General features: G+C 30.9%; 4 protein-coding genes across 4 annotated transcripts; 2 read left to right on the forward strand and 2 right to left on the reverse strand.

Moving 5' to 3' along the window:
- Window positions 1-157: 157 nt before the first annotated feature.
- On the forward strand, window positions 158-6,904 carry LOC134831720 (uncharacterized). Its single transcript, XM_063845527.1, has 7 exons — window positions 158-309; window positions 939-986; window positions 1,055-1,170; window positions 2,383-2,604; window positions 2,693-2,826; window positions 5,924-6,187; window positions 6,241-6,904. The coding sequence occupies exons 2-7, from the start codon at window positions 959-961 to the stop codon at window positions 6,800-6,802; spliced, it is 1,326 nt and encodes a 441-aa protein (XP_063701597.1). The 5' UTR covers window positions 158-309; window positions 939-958; the 3' UTR covers window positions 6,803-6,904.
- On the reverse strand, window positions 2,871-4,898 carry LOC134831119 (equilibrative nucleoside transporter 4). The gene is made up of 4 exons (XM_063844774.1): window positions 4,245-4,898; window positions 3,623-4,182; window positions 3,327-3,567; window positions 2,871-3,264 (listed from the first exon to the last, which is right to left on the reverse strand). The coding sequence occupies exons 1-4, from the start codon at window positions 4,792-4,794 to the stop codon at window positions 2,924-2,926; spliced, it is 1,692 nt and encodes a 563-aa protein (XP_063700844.1). The 5' UTR covers window positions 4,795-4,898; the 3' UTR covers window positions 2,871-2,923.
- An 86-nt stretch (window positions 6,905-6,990) lies between the features above and the next one.
- Window positions 6,991-23,392, reverse strand: LOC134829164 (homeobox protein mab-5-like). Its single transcript, XM_063842160.1, has 5 exons — window positions 23,127-23,392; window positions 22,301-22,514; window positions 22,147-22,237; window positions 7,244-7,398; window positions 6,991-7,182 (listed from the first exon to the last, which is right to left on the reverse strand). The coding sequence occupies exons 1-5, from the start codon at window positions 23,390-23,392 to the stop codon at window positions 6,991-6,993; spliced, it is 918 nt and encodes a 305-aa protein (XP_063698230.1).
- On the forward strand, window positions 18,193-21,570 carry LOC134832455 (uncharacterized). Its single transcript, XM_063846475.1, has 9 exons — window positions 18,193-18,739; window positions 18,806-19,008; window positions 19,088-19,156; window positions 19,218-19,241; window positions 19,300-19,353; window positions 19,411-20,388; window positions 21,298-21,339; window positions 21,400-21,477; window positions 21,538-21,570. The coding sequence occupies exons 1-9, from the start codon at window positions 18,193-18,195 to the stop codon at window positions 21,568-21,570; spliced, it is 2,028 nt and encodes a 675-aa protein (XP_063702545.1).
- Window positions 23,393-24,909: the final 1,517 nt, after the last annotated feature.

Raw genomic sequence — 24,909 nt, forward strand, 5'->3', positions numbered from 1 at the left:
GTGTTTTAAGTCACCTCAACTTAAATTTTCGCTAAACGAGACACCACCGACTGCATATCGCTGTTCATTCCGGCAAAACACACCAAAAGAGATAAACATGAACCGTGACTTGTTGAGTGAGCGTTATAGTAATGTGAAGTTCTTCGAGAAAGTGAGTTTATATTGCATAAAGTACTGAAGCAACAAGTAGTTAAGCGAAAAATTATCAGAAAAATAGCAAAAATTCGTTCAAAGACTGTCCGTTCTCGGGAACGGATTAATTTTTAGCTCATTCGAGGCACATAAAAAGACTTTAAAGACACAAAAAAGGTAAATTGGAATCTCTTGGATACACAAGAGACACATAACAAGACAGACAATATGCGAAAAATCCAACTTCGACGTACAGCGCGATATTAACAACACGCGTTATGTAACGACATACGACGACGACGACTCGATTTATTTGTTAAAACTTGAATCGAATACAACTTTTATAACAGCAATAAGCGATCGAGCGAGCAGTGAGCAACCTTGAAGTGTATTTTTCGAATGCACCGCGCGCGAGACTCTGCATCCAACGAGAATTTGGTTTGCGCGCCGCCGCCGCCGCGACGACGACGGAAGAAAGTGTGAAAAATTAATTAAGCTCAAAAGTAAATTTTTCCATGAATTAATCGCGTTACCAACATAAAAGGCACTGAATCAAAACATCGACTTCCGCAAAAAAGTATAAAAAATTGACCTTACTTTTACTGTGCTGTTCATTTGTTTTCGGGTAAAAAAACATAAATAACAAAAATTTTGGGTAACAAAAATTTTGAGGATTGGTCAAAAGCAATAAAATCCAATGAAAAACAAAAAACGGGGAATGCCATCCCCAAGTTAGTCAATATCGCGTCGCATTGAATCTTGTGTGTTTTTTATATAATTTTGATGTACTTTACTTTTATTTGCAGATTAGTCATATGGTGATATAATGTTTTATTTGGTACACATATTATTAGGTAAGATTAATTGACACCATAAAAGACATAGATCTCTTTCTCACGTGAAATGTGACACTTTTTTACAGTTTTTGCCCTCCTACAACGGAGTGCGGAAGGCGCACGCGGTTCAGATTTGATTCACAAAAAGACAACGTCAACCACGACGACGACAGAAGAACCTTTGCCGTTGGAGGATGGAGAGGTAAGAACTTTTTTCGAGCGAATTTATGGAAAATTTAAGAGTTGTTTTTAATTGAGTGACAAAAAATTGTTTGAAAGTTAAATTTTTGAAGGTTTTCTTATCGAAAGTTTTAATTTTTAATTAAAAATTTAATTTGAAAGATTATTTTTAATCAAAAATTTAAAATTTTTGAGTTTTTTCATATTCAAAAAATATTTAGAAAATTTTTAAATACCCAAAATTTAGATAAAAAATTTTTCAGATTGAATTTTTCATTGAAAAAAAATTTTTTTTTTTTTTGAATTTATAAATAAATTTAATTTAATTTAATTTTTCAACGAATATGAAATATTTATAACTTCTCAGATTTTGAAAAATAAATTTTTAAATTTAAAATTTAATTAAATTTTCAGTTTAAGGCGAAACTAAAGAAATCATAAAAAAATTAATTTTAAAGATTTTCTTCGAACTTTTAAAATTTTGAGTTTTTTCATGTTCAAAAATTATTTAATTTTTTTAAAAAAAATCAAAAATTTAAAAAAAAAATTTTTTAGATCAAATTTTTCATTGAAAAAATATGTTTTTTTTTAATTTCTAAATTAATTTAACTTTAATTTTTTGACAAATAAAAAAAATTTAAAGCTTCTCAGAGACGAAAAATAAATTTTTTTCTTGAAAAAATAATTTTTTGAATTTTTAAAGTTAAATGAAGTTAAATTAATTTAAAAATTCGAAAAAAAAATCAATGAAAAATTTGATCTAAAAAATTTTTTTTCTAAATTTTTGATTTTTAAAAATAAATAAAAATTAATTATTGAACATGAAAAAACTCAAAAATTTTAAAAGTTCGAGGAACGAAAAAAAATTTAAAATTAATTGTTGAATTAAAATTGTAAATGAATTTTCTTAAAAAAAATTTTTGAAGTTAAAAATTTTTACAAAAAATCATTAAAAAAAATAAATTTTAAATTTTTGTTAAAAAAATTATTATAAAAATTTTAAAAATCTTAAAATATTTTTTTTTAATTTAAATTAAAAATTTATTTAAAAAAAATTAATTTTTATGAATTTTCAGTTCAGATATTAAAAAAAATTCTAAAAAAAATCAATACTTCGATAGAAAAAATCTTCATCAAATAACTTTCAATAAATTTTCTGTCACTCAAGTTCTCTGACAAGGCCATTTTTTGCATAAAATTAATTCTACGATTTCTTTTCGTACTTTCAATACAGGATGGCGTCGAAGGTGAACTTGAGGAAAACAAGAAAAACCCGAATTTAACGGGAATTCCTCAAATCGACTACATTTACGATCCAAATTTGCCCCGAGAGCTTCGTGGATACAATTTGTCGGGATATCCCTTTTTGGAGTTCGTGCCCGACGAAGAAGACATTGGCTTCACGTGCGATGGCTTGCACGATGGATTCTACGCCTCTGTGAAATGGAATTGTCAAGTAAGTTTGAAAGAGAAAATTTGAATATTTTTTTTTGTTTTTTGTCATAAATGTAACGAACCGTTTTTTTTTGTGTGTCTTTCTTTAGTTATATCATCATTGTGTGTACGGAATACGAAATGACTTCTTATGTGCCAATTTTACATCGTTCGATCAGAAAACGTTCATTTGTCATTTTGCGTCGGAAGTGGATTGTAAGAATTCGCCGCGGTACTTTTACAGGTAGGGAGAGAATCGGAGTCGGAATATAGTTTAAGGGTATTTTATTTGTTTTTTTGTTGATTTTAAATCAAAATATCATCATCACATTGTAAATCATCTATAAATATGTATCATTTTCCGTAGTTGATATTATTGTAGATTCATAGTAGAGTGTCGAGAACGAGGCGGATGTCGATGTCACCGGATCAAACGATGATAAAAGTGTCGATTCAGGACTCGCCGCGGTCGTTGTGACATTCAGCATGGAGAAAAGCGTGCTCGTGATTACCGTTTTCGCCTTTTCTGTCGTCGTTGGCATGTGAGCCGGATATGGAGCATACGGAAAAACCGGGCAAACTGACGTGATATCTTCCGCTTCGCCGAGAATTCTGTCAAAAAGGTATCCCATGATGGAGCCAAATGCCATGCCGAGATTGTATGAAAGAGTCATCAAGTTACCTTGAACAAAAAAAAATTTTTTTTTAAAGAAATTCGAAGAAAAATTCATAAAATTTCTTTACCTGCGATCTCCTTCAACGAGGACGGTACTTTATTGGGTGCAAGAATAATCGGCAAGGACCCCGATAAGCCATTTGTCAGTCCAAACACCGCTGTAAATGCAAATGAGGGAATTTCTCCGTGAATTATGGGTCTCTTGCGAGGTGCACAACACAACAACAAAAGGGGAACAATGATAATTCGCAGTGTCGACAACAGAATCAATTGTCTCGCAGTCCATGGATACGGAATAGCAGCCAATATCTACGAAAAAATTCATAAAAAAATCGTTCAAAGACGAAATTTCCCCATAAATTACCTTCCCAATCACGTCAGCTGTGTTAAAAGTGAACATTAGTAACACGGGCATCCAACTTCGCAAATTACATGATATGATTTCACTTTCGATGCCTGGATACAACGACAGTGTCACGAAATACGCGATCGCAATTGACGTCATATACGGATAAATTGTCTTTACCACATCCCATCGTGAGCGAATGCCGCCCGAATTGCCTCCAACAGTCGCTGTCGAAGGACCTTGCAACTCTATTTTGTCAATTTCCAAACTTTGACTTGTCGTATCGCAACTACTTTCGACCTGCGATGGATTGTAAAGCGGATTACTGAAACTCATGGGGACTTTTCGACTTGTGTTGTCATCAGAAACGTAAGATTCCATGTTGAATTCCGCCGTTTGAACCGTTTTTGAGCATTGACTCAGGTAGAAACGCACAAAAGGGGTCTTCATCGAGACTTTGTGCAGCACAAAGGAGATGCTCACATACACAATTGACGTCATGAAAAATATCACGGTCGATAAACGCTCATCAGCGATAAGAAGTTTCGTCAAAACTCGATTTGTTGAGACCAAAAAGCCTAAAATTACAAGTTTTGGATGAAAAATTGATTTTTTTTTGTGGAAAATTGAAATTTTTTACCTGCTACACTTTCGCCCGCCATGAGAGCTTGCGTATACTTGTTCGGGAATGCCGAAGAGAATCCATAAAAGCTTGATTGTTGCACGGTGCTTCCGAAGGAAACTGCCAAAACAGCCAATAAACACACATGATAGGCCGTCGTTTTGGAAAAAACGTGAAAGGCGACTTCGCAAACGGTAATAAAGACGAGAACCATGAAGGAAATCGTATAGCCCAACATGATGCGCCATTTAAAGGGAATTATTGTAATTGTCAAGCTATTAGCGAATGCGGTGCAACACGCAGTCAAGATATATGTGAGAGACATGTCAATTGCGACGGAATTTTCCTTGAATCGATCCTGCCAGTAATCCGCAGCGACGATAAAACTGCTGTACGGCAGGATGAATCCGATGCCGCATGATAGTAAGCTCAAGTAAACCAAATTGTTTGTGTCTCGCGGTGGTGTCGGCGATATCGTAATATCACTAAAGTCACTCTCGTTGTTGTTTTTTTTGAGCGGCGCGTAAAGCGTTGGCTCCGAAGTGTCGTCACGATCGTCTCCCTTCATGATTGACGGATTTTCACGGATTTGGCAACGCAACTACGGGCTCGCAACATTATTTTTATTTGTTTTGAGTATTTTTTTTGCTTTGTGCTTTTCCTTCTTTGTGTGTAACAACTGCGTATTGTACGGAAAATCGATAATCCTCATTGCGCAACATCTGTAAAAATGTTCGTTTGTCAAACATTTGAAATTTATTCTTGTGTTGGCTGTTAAAATGTCTGTTAGCGAGATTTTTATGATTTCTGATTTAAATATTTTTGCATTTTCTCATTTTTTACTGAATTTTAAAAGAAATCATTTCATGTTGAAATTTTTTTAATTTTTCGTAAAGGCAGAAAAAACTAAAATATTTAAATTTAATAGAAAATTATAAAAAAAAATTAAAATTAAAAAATCGCTTTAAATTTTAAATTTTAATTTTAAAATTCATATTAAATTTTTTTAAATTATTTTTTTTATCTTTTGATTTGAAGAAAAAAATTAAAATTTTAATTTTTTTAAAAAAAATTGAGAAAATTAATTAAATAATATTTTTTATTTTTAAAATTTATTGAATGAATTTTTTAAATTTTATTTAATTTTTCTTTACAAAAATTACGTTTTATAAAAAAATGAAATATTTAAAATCTGAAGAAAATTTATAAAAAATTTAAGAAAATTAATGAAAATTTAAGAAAAAGTCGAATAATCTCATTTAAATTTTTAAAATTTTTTAAAGGAATTTTTTAAAAATTATTTTATTTAAAAAATTTTTTTTACAAAATTATCGAAATAATTTTTTTTTTTTCATAAAAATATTAAAAAAAAAGAAAATTTTTAAAAAAATTATAAAAAATTAATAGGTAATTAAAAAAAAATTGAAAAGTCGAAAAATATCATTTTCATTTTAAAAATTTATTTAAAACATTTTTTTAAATTTATTTTTTTTTTCTTTACAGAAATTACGTTTTATAAAAAAAATTAAAATGTTAAAAATCTGAAGAAAATTTAAAAAATTAAATTGAAATATTTGAAAACAAAAAAAAAAAAAATTATGAAAAAATTTTCTCTCTTGAAAATTTTTTTTTTTAAATTTATTTTTTTTTTATTTGGAGATCAATAAATGAAATTTTTATTTTTTTTTTCTTTACAGAAATGACGTTTTGTATTGGAAAAACAGAACAACAGAAGCTCCGAGACCAACGACAACTACAACGACGACGACAACTACAACTACAGAAGCGCCGAGACAAAAATTCAACGAGCGCCCTTACGGAGGTCGACCTTATCGCAGAAGACCTCCAATTGATGATTACTATTACGATGATTATTACGACGAAATTGAGCCTCCAAAGCGTTATCGCCCAGGGCGTCGTCCCGTTGTAAGAGACGATTTTGCTGATTATGACAATCCAAGGTAAATTTATAAAATTTTTCAAAGAAATTTTTTTAAAATCTAATTTTTTTCAGGAGATATCGTTTGCGAAAAGTTCACGGAAGTCGCAGAAATGTCTATCACGTTGATCGAAGACCTGCTGCGGAATACGATGACATCGACGAAGAGCCAATTTACGAGCCAAAACAGGATAATTTCAAGCCACGTCGTGTTCAAAGCTCTCTCGAACGCCCCAACGATCAAAAAGTTCAAACCACAGATCGTCCTCAGCAACCAGAACGTCGCCTTCCCGCATCACAATCGAAATTTTACAACAAATATACGCCAAAATTGAATAAACAATCGCCGTATAAAGGAGCAACAGCAACAACTTCAGCTCCCTTGCCGACGGAACAAACGAAAATTGTCGAAAAAGCACCTGTTTTGAAGAATGCGGGGCGTGAAAGTCCCATTATCGCGGATGTTGATGAATATGGCGAATATGTGTATGACGACGGGGAGGAATATGCTGCTCCAGCTGAATATGCACGCGAAACACGACCAAAGCAGTATAACACAAAGCCCGTACAAATCACCGACAAGCCTCTTTCGCATCGCGAGAAGGTTTTACGAAGGAATAGTCATCGACAGAATTAGATTAATTGTCGCAACTTTTGACTTTTTGTATGTTTAGAGACACTTTTTTGCAATACTTTTTCCCCTGAATACTCATGAATTACAGAAATTTTTTGATATTTACCTTTTGAGTGTTTCTTTGCCGTCGGACAAACCGAAAAAAAGACGAAAATCTTTTAGGAAAATGCATACAATATTAATTTATTACATTATTTTTGTGCGACATATGGTCGAAAAAGTTTCTGCTTCTCGTGATTGTTTACATTGCTCTTATCCCTTTGCATATACACACTTTCCTCGCACTTTATTGCTTTATCTATGGACATCGCGCCATGCTTTGAGCTCTGTTGTTTTCTGCTTCTTTTAAATTTCATCCGACGATTTTGAAACCAAATTTTCACCTAACAAGAAAAAGATTTTTTTACAAAAAAAAAAAAAATAAGAAAAATCAATTTTTTTTACCTGAGTTTCTGTTAATCTCAGATGACTGGCTACTTCATAACGTTTCGGACGAGAAAGATATTTATTCTGTTTAAACTGCTTTTCAAGCTCGAGAAGTTGCAAAGATGTGAATGCTGTTCTTGGTCTCCGTGTTTTGCCGAAAATTACATGTTGACCTGCGGAAAAAGAAGAAAATGTCGTCAATATTTTGCGTTCAAATATCAAAAAAGATCTCATCAGTTAACAAGATTAGCATTAACGAAATTTCTTTACACTTGTTCCGTTCGTAAACAATACGAAATGCGTAACAAAACAAAAGTCGACAAAAATTTTGGGGGAGTTTCTTTCTTCTTTTATGACAAACGAAATTTTCTGTTTGATTAAGCTGGTTTTGCTCACAATTTACCGAACAATTATAAGTGATTAGTTTAGTACTTTTACCAACATGCAATAAAATAAATTCTTCTTCACTCAGGCAGCAAATGGTTGTCAACACATAGACAAATAAACACACAAAAAAACGAATCTTTATTTGTGAATTGTGATGGAAATGATTTAGGGGAAAGTTTGTCACGATGAAATGAAAAAAGGGATGAAAGCGCATTTTAAAGTTTTGTAAGTGTGAGATTTAATTTAAAATTACTTTTTTGTAAGTTAAAGTTTCTTTTTGATGAATTTTGATGGATTTTAACTGTTTGATACAAAATTTCTTTCATGGTTTAGTTTCTTAAAATCTTTGTAAAGGCCAACAACTTGAATGTTTGGTTAAAACTAAAAATAAGTTTTTTTTTACTTTGAAAGAAAATCTTTGCCTTGGTTAAAGATTAGTTTTACCCTTTAAATAAGAAATTTAATGGTTTCGTTCCAAAATCATAGCCTATTGAAATTCTTTAAGCCAAAGAAAGATTACATAATATCACAGTTCTCGTCTATAAAATGTTTCTATGTTCATTAGATTGGTTTTGTCTTCGTTTTTTCGGTAAGGCAATAAATTTTTTTAAACAGTAATAAGCTCATCTGTTCTCGTAATATGTTTTGCTTTCCATGATGCTTCAGATCGTCAAAATGTTATATGAGTTGAATTTGTTCGTTTTCAATTGCGACGAAATCTTTCATATCCTTATAAACATGCGAATAGATAGGAATCTTGCATTTCTCGTCTTTGCTGTAGAATTTGATTCGAGCTATAAGATGTTCGATTTTGCATAGTTTCCATGAGTATTCTTCTTTTGAAAATTTATTTGTCTTATTCTTGTTTCTTTAAAAGAAGTTCATTTTCCGTTTTCTTGTTTCTAAAACAAGTAAATTACTCTGACAGACAGCGACGAACCTTTTTGTCGATTTTTTTTATAATTTCACTCAATAAAATACATTAGGAGAAATTATTCACTTTTTTTGCTCTTCTTCTAAGCGTATCCCATAATCAAATTGAAAAACAACCTGATTCGCCCTACCGTGATAAAAATAACAAATAATTTATTCAAACCGCTTAGCAAATTACACCGAGAGCACAAGTGAATTTTTGCTCCCCCTTTTTCCCGCAATTCATTAGAGAGCGAGAGGAAAGAGACACATTAGATGAAAAATTATAATCGTTAATTTGTAAACATTCACAGATGTTTTTATTGACTTTGCAAACTAGCTTAATTTGATTATTTATTACACTATCACGCGAATGCACGCTACTGATGGGGTGCATTTAATTTCAGTACAGCATAAAACACAAATAGGATGAATGATTGTTGTTGTTATATAATTAAGCGCACATTTCTTCACATCTGATGTTTACGAGAGATTTTTCAATGAAACTGGTTTTCGTTCTGATTCAAAGGGACAACCTTGAAACTCGTTTTTTTACATTGTATGACGTCATTTCGCCGGCGATTTTTGGTGCAAATCGTGAATTTTCGGCAGTAACGGAGAAAATCGCAATAAAAGAGAAACAACGATGGAAATGATATGCAAAACATAAAGGATGATAACAAAACGTATACAGAGCGTTAATGCATCGTTAATGCATGTACGATAAGAATGAAGAAGATGCGAAACTTCAAACGTTTTTGGACAATGTTGTTCTGTACTCTCGAAACACGTGTAAGGGCTGTTGAACTTTAAATTTTTATGCACTTTGTTGCATTCTGGTCCAAAGTTTACGAAATGTGATTGACGATCAAACGCGAATACAGGTATTTTGCACCTTTTTTTCTGTTAACGAAATCAGTTTTCGACAAACGTTGCATCTAAAAGGATGGAAAAAGAATTTTGGTTAATATTTTTGCTGATGCCAGCAATTTTTGCTGAGCCAATTCACTTTTCAGAAGATACCGATGAAACAGCGAGACGAATTAAGGATCGTGTTAAACCTTCAAAGCCGACGCCTCAGCAGCAAGTCATCCAAGTTGAAGATTCTCCCGGATATCCGTCAACTTTTAAATGTGGCTTAAATGAAGAATATACCGATGATTGCGAAGCTTTTTGTCATTTTCAAACAGGAACATCTACTTCGAGCGCTACTGAAGATCGACGATGCGCACGCAGCGTTAGCGATGCTCTTAACGAGTATAAAGCGTATCAGCGTGCATTAGATCTCTCGTCGCATGACCCACGAAAAGAGAGAAAAGAGAACAACAAAATTAGGGAAAAGCTTAATTTGTTGCTAAATAAAGATAAGGTTACAGCTGTCTCGGAAATGGTGCAAGAACAGAAAGTCACTCACCATACAACGAAGAAATGTTTGTGCAAAAAGGGTTATGCGAGATTGGGTGATGCTTGTGTGCCTCTTTCACATTGTCCAGGTAGGTTTTTATTGATAATTTATCGATTTTTACGTTATATTGTTCTTTTTTTGTCAGCCATGTTGTGCAAAGACTTTGAAGTGTATCAACATAATGGCGGATGCGAGAGAACTTGCTCCAATTTTGAAACTTTTGACTTTTCAACTCAATGCGGAGCCTCAAATTCTCCCGGATGCTTTTGTCCCGATTATTTGGTTCGACATTATAATGGATATTGCATTCCGAAAGAGTTATGTCCAACTACGAAACCATCTTCGGTGCGTTTAATTCCTTTTTTTTATTCTCTTTTCTTAATTCTTCTTTTCGTTACAGACATGCCCGCCATTGACTCCATCAACAGTGACTGTTACAGTAGATGTAAGTTTTGTTTTTCATCTTCATATGCTTATCATATTTATATATGTATATATATTATTTTTAGCCTCCAACTTCAACTGCAAGTCGGGAAAGTATTTTTTGTTTTAAATTTAAAAATTTGCTTTAATTCGCTTTGTAATTTTAAAAAAGCATATTAATGTTTATCTGTTTGGCTTTGTAGAACGTTTTTGAAATACCAGCAGGGCAGGGCCTTCCATTTCCTACATCAAGCTCAACTGTAAGTGCTTGTCATAGTCACTTCTGGAAGAGTGTCAAATTAATCATAGTTCAATAAATTACTATGAGAGAGATGCAAATCAGAATTCTATCAAAATTGATACGAGTTGGTCTTGGGGATTCGCGTTCAGTTCGATTCCTTTCAAGAATCAATAGAATCAAACAAATTTAGAAGCTTTGATCGCAGCTTTAATTCAGTTTTCTCTACTTTTCTTTTAATAAAATAATTTTTTTTTAATTTTTGCAGTCAACGGTTACAAGTACGATTTCTGTAAGTGTCATTTTATGTTGATTGATTGATTTTCGAATCTAAATTTATTATTTTTTTCAGAAATGTTGGTCAACTAAAACATCAACTAAAACTGTAAGTATTATTTTGTAAAAGTTTCAAATAATTATAATTATATTTTCTTTTAGAGCATTTCAACATCCATTAAACCAACGACAGTTATTGTAAGTAGTATTTAGGAAAAAAATCTGTTCTTATTTCAAGTTACCTTTCTCTTTACCCCTTTGACTATTCTATCTTAATCTCTCAAATGCACAATTCAACGCATTTGTTTTAATTCTCTTTTTTTAGAGCACAAAGACACAAACTGTCACAAAGCCAGTTGATCCTCCTTCAACGATTACTAAAACAAGTACGAGTTTCGTTACAAATACAGCTACAGTGACAGCAACTGTGAGTTTTCATCTTGATTTGATAACAAAAGGCTTTTTAAATTTTAATTTTCTTTTTTAGACTACTTTGCCAGTTTCGACAACAACGCTCACAACAAGTGTCCCTTCGGTAATTTTAGTTTAAAACTTATTGATTAATTATGTTTAAATGATATATATTTTTTATTTTTTTTAGTCGTGTACAAAAACAAAGACTGTAAGTACTTTTTTTTTTAAATTTTAATCATTTTAAAAATATAATTTTTGTACTTTTAGAGCACTTCTACGATAACTTCAACTATTGTAAGTAATATGTCATGGGTTTTTAAACTTTAATTTGATTTAAATTTAAAATAATGATAGGATGCTGATCCAACTACAGTATATAGTACAAGTACAAAGACGATTTATAAGCCTAAAACAACGACTGTTACTGTAAGTTTAAAATTATGAATATTTTATAATTTAAAATTAAATTTTGCAAATCATTTTTAGAACACTGTACCAACTACAACGACTTTATCAACCACAATTACAAGTACAACGATTAAGAAAAAATATATTACTGTAAGTTTTGTTTTTTTCTGATATTTTTTTCTTTTAATATTGGATTTTATACTTTTAGAGCACTTTGACTCTCACTCCGACTCCAGCAATAACAACAGTAACTGATTCAACAACAATTACGAAATATAAGCCAAAAACGACAGTTACAGTAAGATTTTAATAATTTTTTTTTATGAATTCTTAATATTTGAATCATTTTTTAGGAAACAATACCGACTACGATCACTGTTCCGACAACAACTACTAAAACAGAAACGACGTTTAAGAAGAAATATATAACTGTAAGTATGATTTGCATTTAAAGAATTTATTTGAGTTTTCATAAAATCATTTTTAGAGCACTTATACTTTAACACCGACGCCAATAACAACAACAGTTACTCAGACAAGTTCAAAGGTTATAACTAAATATAAGCCAACGACAATCATTGTAAGCTTAAAGTTATAAGATTTTTTAAAATATTTCTTAACAATTTATCTTTAGAGCACTTCTCCAACTACAATTACTGTTCCAACGACAATTACATCAACAAGCACAAAACATAAGACTGTAAGTTTTTCCGTTTTAAGGACTTCATTGATATTTAATATTTTTATTTTTAGAGTACAATTACTAAAACCAGCCCAACTACAAAAACAATTACAAAAACAGATTCAACTGTCATTACAAAATATAAGCCAACGACAATTTCTGCAACAGTTACTGTAAGTTATAATTCATAAAAAAATATTATAATTTTATTCTGAAACTCCTTTTTAGAGCACTTTGACTCAGAGCCCAATCACAAAAACAACTACATCTACTATAACAAAGTATAAACCAACAACAGTTTCTGAGATAATTACTGTAAGATTTTCGAGATGATGATTTCTAACTTTTATTAATATACTTTTTAACGTTTAAAGAGTACAATAACGTCGACTTTGCCTGCTTCAACATTGACGTCAACAACTACATCGGTTTCAACTGTAAGTCCATTTTATTGATTTTAAAGATTAAAAAAAATTGTTTTTCAGGAAACTTTGACTTCTGTTACGACAACTGTAACTGAAACAAGTACTTCTTTTTCAACGGTAAGTTATCGTTTGGCTCAAAAACTTCAGATTATGGATCTCATTTTCTTTTCAGGAAACTTTGCCTGCAAGTACTGAAACATCAACAGTGAGTCATTTCAATGGTTTGTTAATTGAGAGAAATTCTTTAATTTTTTTTTGTTATCAGATCACAAGTACGGAGACAACTTCAGTAACATTGACACCATCCACGGTCACTTCAACGACAACTGAGACAGTAAGTTTGTTTTTTCGACTTTTTATATAAGGAACGCTCATTGATTTTCTTAATTTTTTCAGACGACAACAACAAGTACTTCTACATCATTTGTGAGTCAATTTTTAGCTCAAAACTTCAGATTTTAGATCTCGTTTTCTTTTCAGGAAACTTTGCCTGCAAGTACGACAACTTTAACCGATACAAGTACTGCAACATCAACAGTGAGTCATTTCAATGGTTTGTTAATTGAGAGAAATTCTTTAATTTTTTTTTTGTTATCAGATCACAAGTACGGAGACAACTTCAGTAACATTGGACCCATCCACGGTCACTTCAACGACAACTGAGACAGTAAGTTTGTTTTTTCGACTTTTTATATAAGGAACGCTCATTGATTTTCTTAATTTTTTCAGACGACAACAACAAGTACTTCTACATCATTTGTGAGTCAATTTTTAGCTCAAAACTTCAGATTTTAGATCTCGTTTTCTTTTCAGGAAACTTTGCCTGCAAGTACTGAAACATCAACAGTGAGTCATTTCAATGGTTTGTTAATTGAGAGAAATTCTTTAATTTTTATTTTGTTATCAGATCACAAGTACGGAGACAACTTCAGTAACATTGGACCCATCCACGGTCACTTCAACGATTTTCGACGACAACTGAGACAGTAAGCTTCTTTTCGACTTTTAATATGGAGCACTCATTGATTTTCTTAATTTTTTCAGACGACAACTATAAGTACTTCTATTTCAACTGTGAGTTAATTTTTAGTTTAAAACTTCAGATTGTAGATCTCGTTTTCTTTTCAGGAAACTTTGCCTGCAAGTACTGAAACATCAACAGTGAGTCATTTCAATGGTTTGTTAATTGAGAGAAATTCTTTAATTTTTTTTTTGTTATCAGATCACAAGTACGGAGACAACTTCAGTAACATTGGACCCATCCACGGTCACTTCAACAATTTTCGATACGACAACTGAGACAGTAAGCTTCTTTTCGACTTTTAATATGGAGCACTCATTGATTTTCTTAATTTTTTCAGACGACAACTATAAGTACTTCTATTTCAACTGTGAGTTAATTTTTAGTTTAAAACTTCAGATTGTAGATCTCGTTTTCTTTTCAGGAAACTTTGCCTGCAAGTACTGAAACATCAACAGTGAGTCATTTCAATGGTTTGTTAATTGAGAGAAATTCTTTAATTTTTTTTTTTTGTTATCAGATCACAAGTACGGAGACAACTTCAGTAACATTGGACCCATCCACGGTCACTTCAACAATTTTCGATACGACAACTGAGACAGTAAGCTTCTTTTCGACTTTTAATATGGAGCACTCATTGATTTTCTTAATTTTTTCAGACGACAACTATAAGTACTTCTATTTCAACTGTGAGTTAATTTTTAGTTTAAAACTTCAGATTGTAGATCTCGTTTTCTTTTCAGGAAACTTTGCCTGCAAGTACTGAAACATCAACAGTGAGTCATTTCAATGGTTTGTTAATTGAGAGAAATTCTTTAATTTTTTTTTTGTTATCAGATCACAAGTACGGAGACAACTTCAGTAACATTGGACCCATCCACGGTCACTTCAACAACAACTGAGACAGTAAGTTTTTTTTTCGACTTTTTATATAAGGAACGCTCATTGATTTTCTTAATTTTTTCAGACGACAACAACAAGTACTTCTATTTCAACTGTGAGTTAATTTTTAGTTTAAAACTTCAGATTTTACATATCGTTTTCTTTTCAGGAAACTTTGCCTGCAAGTACTGAAACATCAACAGTGAGTCATTTTAATTGTTAATTGAGAGAAATTCTTTAATTTTTTTTGTTATCAGATCACAAGTACGGAGACAACTTCAATAACATTAGAACCATCCACGGTCACTTCAACGACAACTGAGACAGTAAGTTTTTTCGACTTTTTATATAAGGAACGCTCATTGATTTTCTTAATTTTTTCAGACGACAACAACAAGTACTTCTACTTCATTTGTGAGTCAATTTTTAGCTCAAAACTTCAGATTTTAGATCTCGTTTTCTTTTCAGGAAACTTTGCCTGCAAGTACTGAAACATCAACAGTGAGTCATTTCAATGGTTTGTTAATTGAGAGAAATTCTTTAATTTTTTTTTTTTGTTATCAGATCACAAGTACGGAGACAACTTCAGTAACATTGGACCCATCCACGGTCACTTCAACAATTTTCGATACGACAACTGAGACAGTAAGTTTTTTTTTCGACTTTTTATATGAGGAACACTCATTGATTTTCTTAATTTTTTCAGACGACAACTACAAGTACTTCTATTTCAACTGTGAGTCAATTTTTAGCTTATAATTTCAGATTTTAGTTATCATTTTCTTTTCAGGAAACTTTACCTGCAAGTACAACAACGGTTAGTTAGTTTTTGGCTTAAAGCTTCAGATTATAGATCTCATTTTATTTTCAGGAAACTTTGCCTGCAAGTACTGAAACATCAACAGTGAGTCATTTCAATGGTTTGTTAATTGAGAGAAATTCTTTAATTTTTTTTTTTTTGTTATCAGATCACAAGTACGGAGACAACTTCAGTAACATTGGAACCATCCACGGTCACTTCAACAATTTTCGATACGACAACTGAGACAGTAAGTTTTTTTTTCGACTTTTTATATGAGGAACACTCATTGATTTTCTTAATTTTTTCAGACGACAACTACAAGTACTTCTATTTCAACTGTGAGTCAATTTTTAGCTTATAATTTCAGATTTTAGTTATCATTTTCTTTTCAGGAAACTTTACCTGCAAGTACAACAACGGTTAGTTAGTTTTTGGCTTAAAGCTTCAGATTATAGATCTCATTTTATTTTCAGGAAACTTTGCCTGCAAGTACTGAAACATCAACAGTGAGTCATTTCAATGGTTTGTTAATTGAGAGAAATTCTTTAATTTTTTTTTTTTGTTATCAGATCACAAGTACGGAGACAACTTCAGTAACATTGGAACCATCCACGGTCACTTCAACAATTTTCGATACGACAACTGAGACAGTAAGTTTTTTTTTCGACTTTTTATATGAGGAACACTCATTGATTTTCTTAATTTTTTCAGACGACAACTACAAGTACTTCTATTTCAACTGTGAGTCAATTTTTAGCTTAAAACTTTAGATTTTACTTATCGTTTTTTTTTTTCAGGAAACTTTGCCTGCTGTTACGTCAACTTTAACTGAAACAAGTACTTCTGTTTCAACGTCAACTTTAATTGAAACAATTACTTCTGTTTCAACGGTAAGTAATCTTTTAGCTCATAAACTTCAGATTATGGATCTCATTTTTTTTTTCAGGAAACTTTGCCTGCTGACACAAGTACTGAAATAATAACAGTGAGTCCTTCCAATCGTTTGTTAGTTGATAGAAATTCTTTAATTTTTTTATTCGTTTACAGAGCACAAGTACGGAGAAAGTTTCAATAACAATTTACCAATGTTCCACGGTCATCACTACAAGTTATACAGACACTACAACAGTTACGACGATAGTAAGCTTTTCGATATTGAAATTTTAAACATTTTATATGCATCTCATGGAATTTCTTTTTTTAGTCTCCAACAACTATCACGGACTCAACAACAGTAATTGAAACATCAACAATTATTTCTACAAAGGTTGGTTGTTTTTCAAATCAATTTCTTCAAATGTTTATTTATATGAAATTTCTTTTCAGCCTGCATCAACAACAACAGTCACAACTACTTCTACAAAGGTTGGTTGTTTTTCAAATCAATTTCTTCAAATGTTTATTTATATGAAAATTCTTTTCAGCCTGCATCAACAACAACAGTCACAACTACTTCTACAAAGGTTGGTTGTTTTTAAGTTTAATTTCTTCCGACGTTTATTTTATATTTATGAAAATTCTTTTCAGCCTGCATCAACAACAACAGTCACAAAGGTTGGTTGTTTTTAAGTTTAATTTCTTCCGACGTTTATTTTATATTTATTAAAATTCTTTTCAGCCTGCATCAACAACAACTGTCACAAAGGTTGGTTGTTTTTAAGTTTAATTTCTTCCGACGTTTATTTTATATTTATGAAAATTCTTTTCAGCCTGCATCAACAACAACAGTCACAAAGGTTGGTTGTTTTTCAAATCAATTTCTTCAAATGTATATTTATATGAAAATTCTTTTCAGCCTGCATCAACAGTTACTGTTTATTCTACTAAAACAACAACCAAGACATCAACAGTAAGTTACTAAAAATCTTATAAAATCTATAATTTTTTTATATATTTTTACCTAAATTATTTTTTTTCAGTCTTGTACGAAAACGGTTACGGTAAGCTCATTTCGAAATTTTATTTCGAACAATAATATATTTTGTATTTTAGACAACAAAGTAACAAAAACAATAAAAGAAGGTTAAAAGTTATGGTTCAACAGCAGCATTGATAATCTTTGAAGTGTGACAAAGGAAACATAAACGCAAATCACATATCAATGCTTAATTAACAATTTTGCATTTTTACAATTTTTTTAGTTATTTAAGCTGAAGATAACATATTCTTTTATTCAATAGCATTTACATTTCCGTAACTAAGGTCAACATACCTATGGTCAGTTACATACAAATATTGCATTTCTTATTTTAGTGGAAATTTTGAATGTGTTTAATAAAACAGGTTCCGCGCTTATCAAACAAGTTTTTAAGATTCTTAGCGATTTTCGTAAATTTTCGGTCGTAAACGGGAAGAAAACCGACAATAAAAGAGAATCAAAAAGTTTAATAAACAAAATATACAGAGCATTCTTGCAATTCTAACTCAGTGAAATGTTCGTTTGGCTATTTAACGTATTTGCATCAATGCATTTTTCAAAGTTAAAATTTTTTTCGATGGTTAAATTTACGAAACACGCTGTGTTTTTGACACGATTAAGGGATATTGAACTCTGAAAGAACGAAATAATGTCTTTGCACTTTTGTTACATTCTGGTCCTTATAATACATATTTTGGCAATAAAATACAGGTAACTTGCCATTCTTTTTGAGTCCACGTAATCATTATAAGACGAGCGTTTGATCTTACAAGAATGAAAATTTTCGTGTTGGCAATTTTGGTTTTAGCCAAGGAAGCTTTTGGCGATCCTGAAACTTCTGAAGTTTTAAATGGAACTTTTAGACGAGCTCCTTCTGATAGAAAGAAACCAACGAAAAACAAGCCGGATAAACATCAAAATGTAATAGTTGTTCAGGATCATGGATACCCAGAATATCCTTCGAAAGTGCAATGTGAACCAAATGAAGTATTAAGCAAGGATTGTGAAATCTTTTGTCACTTCCAAAAAGGAAACTACATCTCGAACTACAACGAAGATCGAAGATGCGAACGTAGCATAAGTGATGCGTTGGATGAGTATAAGAGGTATCACAGAGCATTGGCATTAGGCAATGTAACGAATGCGAGAGAAGAGCGAAAAGGAACGAAAGATAAGATTAATTATAACAAAGACAAAGTTACCGTGGTAACTGATTTAGTACATGAGCACAGAGTGCCTTCGAGTAGTCAATATAAATGTATTTGCAAGCAAGGGCATGCCAGATTAAACGGACATTGCGTTCCTTTGTCACATTGCCCAGGTAAGTTTTTTAATGACGATATATAAGTATTTGAATTCAAATAATTTTCTTTTTTAAATATTTAAGCTATGTTATGTAAGGACTTTGAAATTTATAATCATCATGGCGGATGTGAAAGAACTTGTGCTAATTTTGAGACCTTTGATTATTCAACGCAATGCGGAGCGACTAATAGTCCTGCATGCTTTTGTCCTGATCACTTGATTCGCGATCATAACGGATTTTGCGTTCCAAAAGAATTATGTCCAACTAAGCTTTCAACTTCTTCGGTAATTTCTATTTTGTTTTACAAAAAAAAATATATATATATATATAATTTTATAACAACTTTTTATTTAACTAATACAGTCTATTGCAACAACTGTAACGGTAACCGAAACAACAAGTATCCCAACTACATTAACTGAAACATCGACAGTAAGTTACTTTCAAAACAAAAAAAAAATCAACTCATATATTTTGTCTTTTTTTTTATCAGGAAACAAGTATTTCAACGGAGACAGTAAGATTCTTTTTTGTAGGAAATTTTTTAATTTATTGCATTAAATCATTTATTTTAGACAACTGAGTCAGTTACCATAACCGAACCAACTGTAACAACAGTGATTGAAACGGTAAGTTTGCATCTTGCAATATACTAATTCATCAAATTTTATTCTTTTTTTTTGTAGACGACAGAATTGACGACGGTCACAGAGCCAACAACAATTACTGAACCTACAACTATCACAGATTCAACTACAATAACTGAATCAACAACTATCACAGAACCAACAACAATCACTGAGCCAACTACAGTAATTGAAACATCAACCGTTACAGAATCAACGACAATTACTGAACCAACAACTATCACAGAGCCAACAACAATTACTGAGCCAACTACAGTAATTGAAACGTCAACCGTTACAGAATCAACGACAATTACTGAACCAACAACTATCACAGAACCAACAACAGTTACTGAACCAACTACGATCACAGAATCAACTACAATAACCGAATCAACAACTATCACAGAACCAACAACAATCACTGAGCCAACTACAGTAATTGAAACATCAACCGTTACAGAATCAACGACAATTACTGAACCTACTACTATAACTGAACCAACGACAATTACTGAACCAACTACGATCACAGAATCAACTACAATAACTGAATCAACAACTATCACAGAACCAACAACAATCACTGAGCCAACAACAATCACTGAAACATCAACCACTACAGAACCAACAACTATAACAGAATCTACAACTATCACAGCATCAACAACGATCACTGAGCCGACGACTATTATATCAACTACGACAACAACTGAGCCAACAACTGTCACAGAATCAACAACACTTACAGAAACATCAACAACCACTGATACATCAATAAGTACGACAACGATTACGGAACTAACTACAACTACCGTGTCAACAACTATCACAGAACCAACTACAATTACTGCATCGATATCTGTTTCTCTAACAGAAACCATCACTGCAACAATAACGGTTGATTTGCCAACAACTCTATTTTCAACAACTACAACTACTGTACCAACGACTATTACATCAACGACGACAACAACTGAGCCAACAACTATCACAGAATCAACAACAGTTACAGAAACATCAACGACAACTTCAACGGTAATTGGAGCATTCGTTCTAAAAAAAAAATACCAAAATCCTGGATTTTAAAATTGCTTATAAAAATTCATTGTTTTATCGATCGTTTCATCGTGATATCCATCCAAAAATGAGAAACTTTTGTTTTGGCGACATTTATTTTCGTCTTATTTTTAAATTTTTTAAAAGTGATTCAAATTTTTTTAAAACACACAAAAATATCACATTTTTAGGTTTTCGACCAAACGTTTTGTTTCCATCGATGATAAAAATTGATGTTACCGAAGATGTCAAACAATTCTGTAGAACAAAAAAATTTAAAGAATAATTTTTAAATTTCGACCTTTTTTTCAGTACACGGATTTATATTTTGCGATATTTTTTTTTTTAACTATCATAAAATTTTGATAAATAAGAAGAAAAAAATTTCGTCAAAGCAAAAGTTTTTGATAGATAACACGATAAACTTATTCAGTTTTTCATTTCTATCACGGTTGTAAGTAAAAATACAAACCGTGATTTTAGCATTTTTAAAATCAAATGCACCAAATATGAATTTGAACCAACAAAATTTTCCTTCAATTCACTTTTCTTTCAGACAACAACAACAACTACTACCCCGACAACGATTATAAGTACTTCGACGACGACTTCAACAACAACTGTAATAGAACCAACAACAGTAACTGTAATTATTTTTATTTTATTTATTTATTTATTGCAACAACAGGTTTAAAAACCCTTGGCTACATAAAAAACTAAAATATTTAACTAAACTAAACTAAAGTATTTGTAAGCTTAACTCTGATATATGATAAAACATACAGCTTCGAGAAACTTCACAAAATATTCGAAAATCTTCATAGAAACTTCCATAAAAAATATTTTTTTTTTATAAATTTTTTATTTAATTTAAACTTCTTTTTTTAGGCTACTGAAACATCAACAACAACAACAACTACTACTACAACGGTAATGAGTATTACTTAAGTATGAATGTTCGATTGTTTATCTATTTTTTTTTCTTTTCAGACTACTACTACATCAACCACGACAGTACCAGCAGAAACGGGAAGAAGCCTCTATGCTATTACTCCAACTGCAACCTTTGTAAGTTGATAACTTAACTTTTTTAACAAACATTTTAATTTCTATGTATATTGATTATAGATCAGACCGACAGCTACAGCACACTTCTTTTAAGATGAGAAGCTTTGAGCATTAAGGATTATTCACATCACAGTATTGTGAATTATAAAAATATTTCATAATTTTTTGCTTTTTTTTTATTTTCAGCTTCAATAAAATATTTTAATTTTAGAATAAGCTCTTGCATTCACAAAATTACGTAAAATTTGAATGCAACAAATGTACAGCGTGTTTTTATATTAAACATCTTTATACTGAGGCTTCAGTAAATTTTCAACGTACTTTAAACAAAAAGGTTTTGTGTTATTTCCTCAATATTTTTTGCACAAAAAGATATTGTAAATGTGTAAGAAAACTTTAAAGATGGTTTACTCTATATTGGAGAACGTTAAAAAGATGAGAAAAAAAGACCTCTTACAAAAACTTTCATCAAAAACTCTTCTCTTTAACACAAACTGCATCTCTCACACAAAAAAACTTTTCTCTAAGCGAGCACAAACTATCATCGTCATCATCGAACTCAGTTACCGCCCTACCAATTTCATGTCGGAAGAATTATTATCGCAGAAGGGGCGATAATTTAATTACATTAACGAGTGCCATTGGCAAAAAAGCATTTCGTATACTTACTTGATAACTCTGCAATTCGAGGCATTAATAAGTCATTCGGTGCCAATAACTCGTATCCTTCCATTCGTGGAAAAACCGTGTTCGATGGAAGCTATACAACAAAAACAAAAAAAATCATGAATATTAAGACAATTACAGAATGCGAAATCCTTACCGTTCCCTGTTTATTTGGCGGATAGATGGGATGATGAAATGCAGACTCGTTCTGTCCGAAAAATCGCGAGGAATAGAAGTTGTACATTGGTGCCATGTATTCGTGTTTAATCGACTGATAATTTGAATAATTTTTATTGTCTGACGTGTTATATTCCTCGCATCCCGGACTAATTGAAGACTGACTCGTAACGGAAGAATCAGGCGTATTTGATCTGCGAATGAAAAGAACGACGGAAAATTTATTTGACAAATTGATAAACATGTCGTTGACGATATAAAAAACACAAACAAACAAAAAAAGTAAAAGGGAGGATTTTGCTACACAAAAAAACATCAATCAACGTTAAGTGATATGATAAGATTAAGTGTTGCTCATGTCAGATTAAGGGAGAGATGAGATTTTTTATCACACAAAACATGAAGTCGATTTGATTTTCCCTCAACTATTTTTGGTCCTTGTTCGTGTGGTTACTTTTATTGCCTCAATTTTATTCATTTTTTATTGTAAAAGGACATTTTTGTTTCAAGAGACACTGAATTGTAAATCGTAGAAAGAAAATTTTCAACTTTCAAAAAAATTTTTTAAAAATTTAATTTTTTTCAAAATATCAAAATTGCGAAAATATCCACCAAATTTAAAAAAAAAAATATTTTTTATTGTAAAAAAAAGTATTTAATTTTTTTTTTCACTCATTTTCATTAATTTAATTTTAATTATCAAAATTTCATTTTTTTTTTATTTTTGAGATATTAATAATTTTCACTTAATATTTTTTTATTTTTTAATTCACGATTTTTAAATATTTTTTAATAATAAAACTCACCTAATATTATTTTCAGTCGCTATAAAATTATCCTTGTTACAGATGTCGTAAAACTCCTTTTCTGACGAAATTTCCGTAAAATCTGAATTATAATTTGTATCAACCTCGTTATTTTTGGACAGTAACGAATCAATGCAAAACGGATTCGTGTTTTTCGTGGCATTTTCATTGCCTCTAATTAAGGATTCTTCATCCTCGTTCACATTCACTACTTCACTTTCTTTCATATTTTTCTTTAATTTTTCCACATTTCGTGTCATATCCATGATGACTTTGCTTTTTCTTTCTTCACTTCACTTTTATCAAAAATTTTCTTTAAATTCGGATTTTTTTTTCTAAAAATTTTTTCACACTTTTCAATCGATTTTTTCCCGAAAGATCATTAATTAAAATTAACGTAAAGCTAATGTTCGTCAATTATTTGTGAATTTTTCAGCAATTAGCTCGGTTATTAATTAAATTCGCAAAAGAGCAGATAATTTGACGTCTTTGAGAGATTAACTAGACATTTAGACATAGCAATAACAATTTAAAGTGAATGGAACAACAATCAAGAAGTGTGGCAACAAAAAAAAACTCTCACAGATGATGAAGTCGATACGAAGGCAGATACACTGTTAAACTTTGAAACTTAAGCTTTGGAAAAACCTCGGATTTAGTCACGGAAAATTTGTAGCAGTGTACGAGTCGAGGGAAAATTCAACACTAACTCGTAGATATTGAACGGAACCAATTGGATTTTCCCGCTGCGTTATCCTTTATCCTTTGCCACGCCTTTTTGGGCGGTTTTTCGAAATCCTTCAGCATCCTTGTACACGACAACTGACGCATGTACCTATTGTTTCATCATCTCGTCATCATCGTCATAATTGCATAGTTCTCTTTTTACAACAAATAGGTTTTTAACTGAATTTTTTGTTTTGTGGGGAATTTTTCTGTGAAATCAATATCTCTTAATTTGGAGTTGATTCGTCGTTAGAAGGAGACGAAAATTTCAACTAATTTTGTGTTCGTTTGTTCGAAAAATTTTTTTACTGCATATTTTTGTGGGTTGTTTCATGAAAACGGAAAAAATATTTTAAGTTACAAACTTACAAAATATTAGTTATGAAAATTTATTAAAAAATTTTTACAAATTTTAATTTTTGTAAATTTCACTTAATTTTGGATTTTCCATTGATAAATTCATAAATTTTCAAATTATTCCAATAATATTAATTTTTTAAAAATTATTTTGATTTTATCAATTGTTAATTGATAAAAAAAAAATAATAAATTTTTATCCATATTTAAAGAGAAGAATAATTTCTATTTTTTTTATATTTCATATTTTTCAAAGTTTTTATCAAATTAAATTTTTTTTTTCACATTACTATTAATAAATTTTGATGAAAAATAATTTTTTAAAAATAATTTTAGAAATCAAAATTTTTAATTTCATATTTATTTTCAACTTTTTATAAATATCAAATTGAATCAAAAATTTTACCTTTCGCCAATTTAATAAAATTTTCAATCAGTTTTTGATAAAAACTCAAAAATTATTTTTGAAATTTCGAAAAAAATATTCAACTTACTTTTTAGCGAAATGTTTTTCGCCATTATACGTCGCTTTTATAAAATTTTTCAAAAATAGAAGAAAAAAAATTTTAAAAATTTTTACATTTTTAATTAAAAATTTCCTTTTATTTTTTTTATTTTTTATTTACTATTTTTTTTTTTTTGACAAAACAGTTTTTTTGCTTTTAACGTATGCAATTTTTTCTGAAATTAACAAAATTGA

Source organism: Culicoides brevitarsis, chromosome 2 (assembly GCF_036172545.1).
Source record: "Culicoides brevitarsis isolate CSIRO-B50_1 chromosome 2, AGI_CSIRO_Cbre_v1, whole genome shotgun sequence".
Taxonomy (NCBI): Eukaryota; Metazoa; Arthropoda; class Insecta; order Diptera; family Ceratopogonidae; genus Culicoides; species Culicoides brevitarsis.

Bases quoted from the DNA above. Each gene is read 5' to 3' on its own strand.
- LOC134831720 (XM_063845527.1), top strand. From the start codon at position 959: ATGTTTTATTTGGTACACATATTATTAG. The intron at 1,171-2,382 runs GTAAGAACTTTT...CTTTCAATACAG, and splicing joins TGCCGTTGGAGGATGGAGAG to GATGGCGTCGAAGGTGAACT. The intron at 6,188-6,240 runs GTAAATTTATAA...AATTTTTTTCAG, and splicing joins GCTGATTATGACAATCCAAG to GAGATATCGTTTGCGAAAAG.
- LOC134831119 (XM_063844774.1), bottom strand. From the start codon at position 4,794: ATGAAGGGAGACGATCGTGACGACACTTCGGAGCCAACGCTTTACGCG. The intron at 3,568-3,622 runs GTAATTTATGGG...ATTTTTTCGTAG, and splicing joins CAGCTGACGTGATTGGGAAG to ATATTGGCTGCTATTCCGTA. The intron at 3,265-3,326 runs GTAAAGAAATTT...TTTTTGTTCAAG, and splicing joins CTCGTTGAAGGAGATCGCAG to GTAACTTGATGACTCTTTCA.
- LOC134832455 (XM_063846475.1), top strand. From the start codon at position 18,193: ATGAAAATTTTCGTGTTGGCAATTTTGGTTTTAGCCAAGGAAGCTTTT. The intron at 19,009-19,087 runs GTAATTTCTATT...TAACTAATACAG, and splicing joins CTAAGCTTTCAACTTCTTCG to TCTATTGCAACAACTGTAAC. The intron at 21,340-21,399 runs GTAATGAGTATT...TTTTCTTTTCAG, and splicing joins CAACAACTACTACTACAACG to ACTACTACTACATCAACCAC.
- LOC134829164 (XM_063842160.1), bottom strand. From the start codon at position 23,392: ATGGATATGACACGAAATGTGGAAAAATTAAAGAAAAATATGAAAGAA. The intron at 22,515-23,126 runs GTGAGTTTTATT...TTTCATTCGCAG, and splicing joins GCGACTGAAAATAATATTAG to ATCAAATACGCCTGATTCTT. The intron at 7,399-22,146 runs GTAAGTATACGA...CTTTTTCCGCAG, and splicing joins TCGAATTGCAGAGTTATCAA to GTCAACATGTAATTTTCGGC.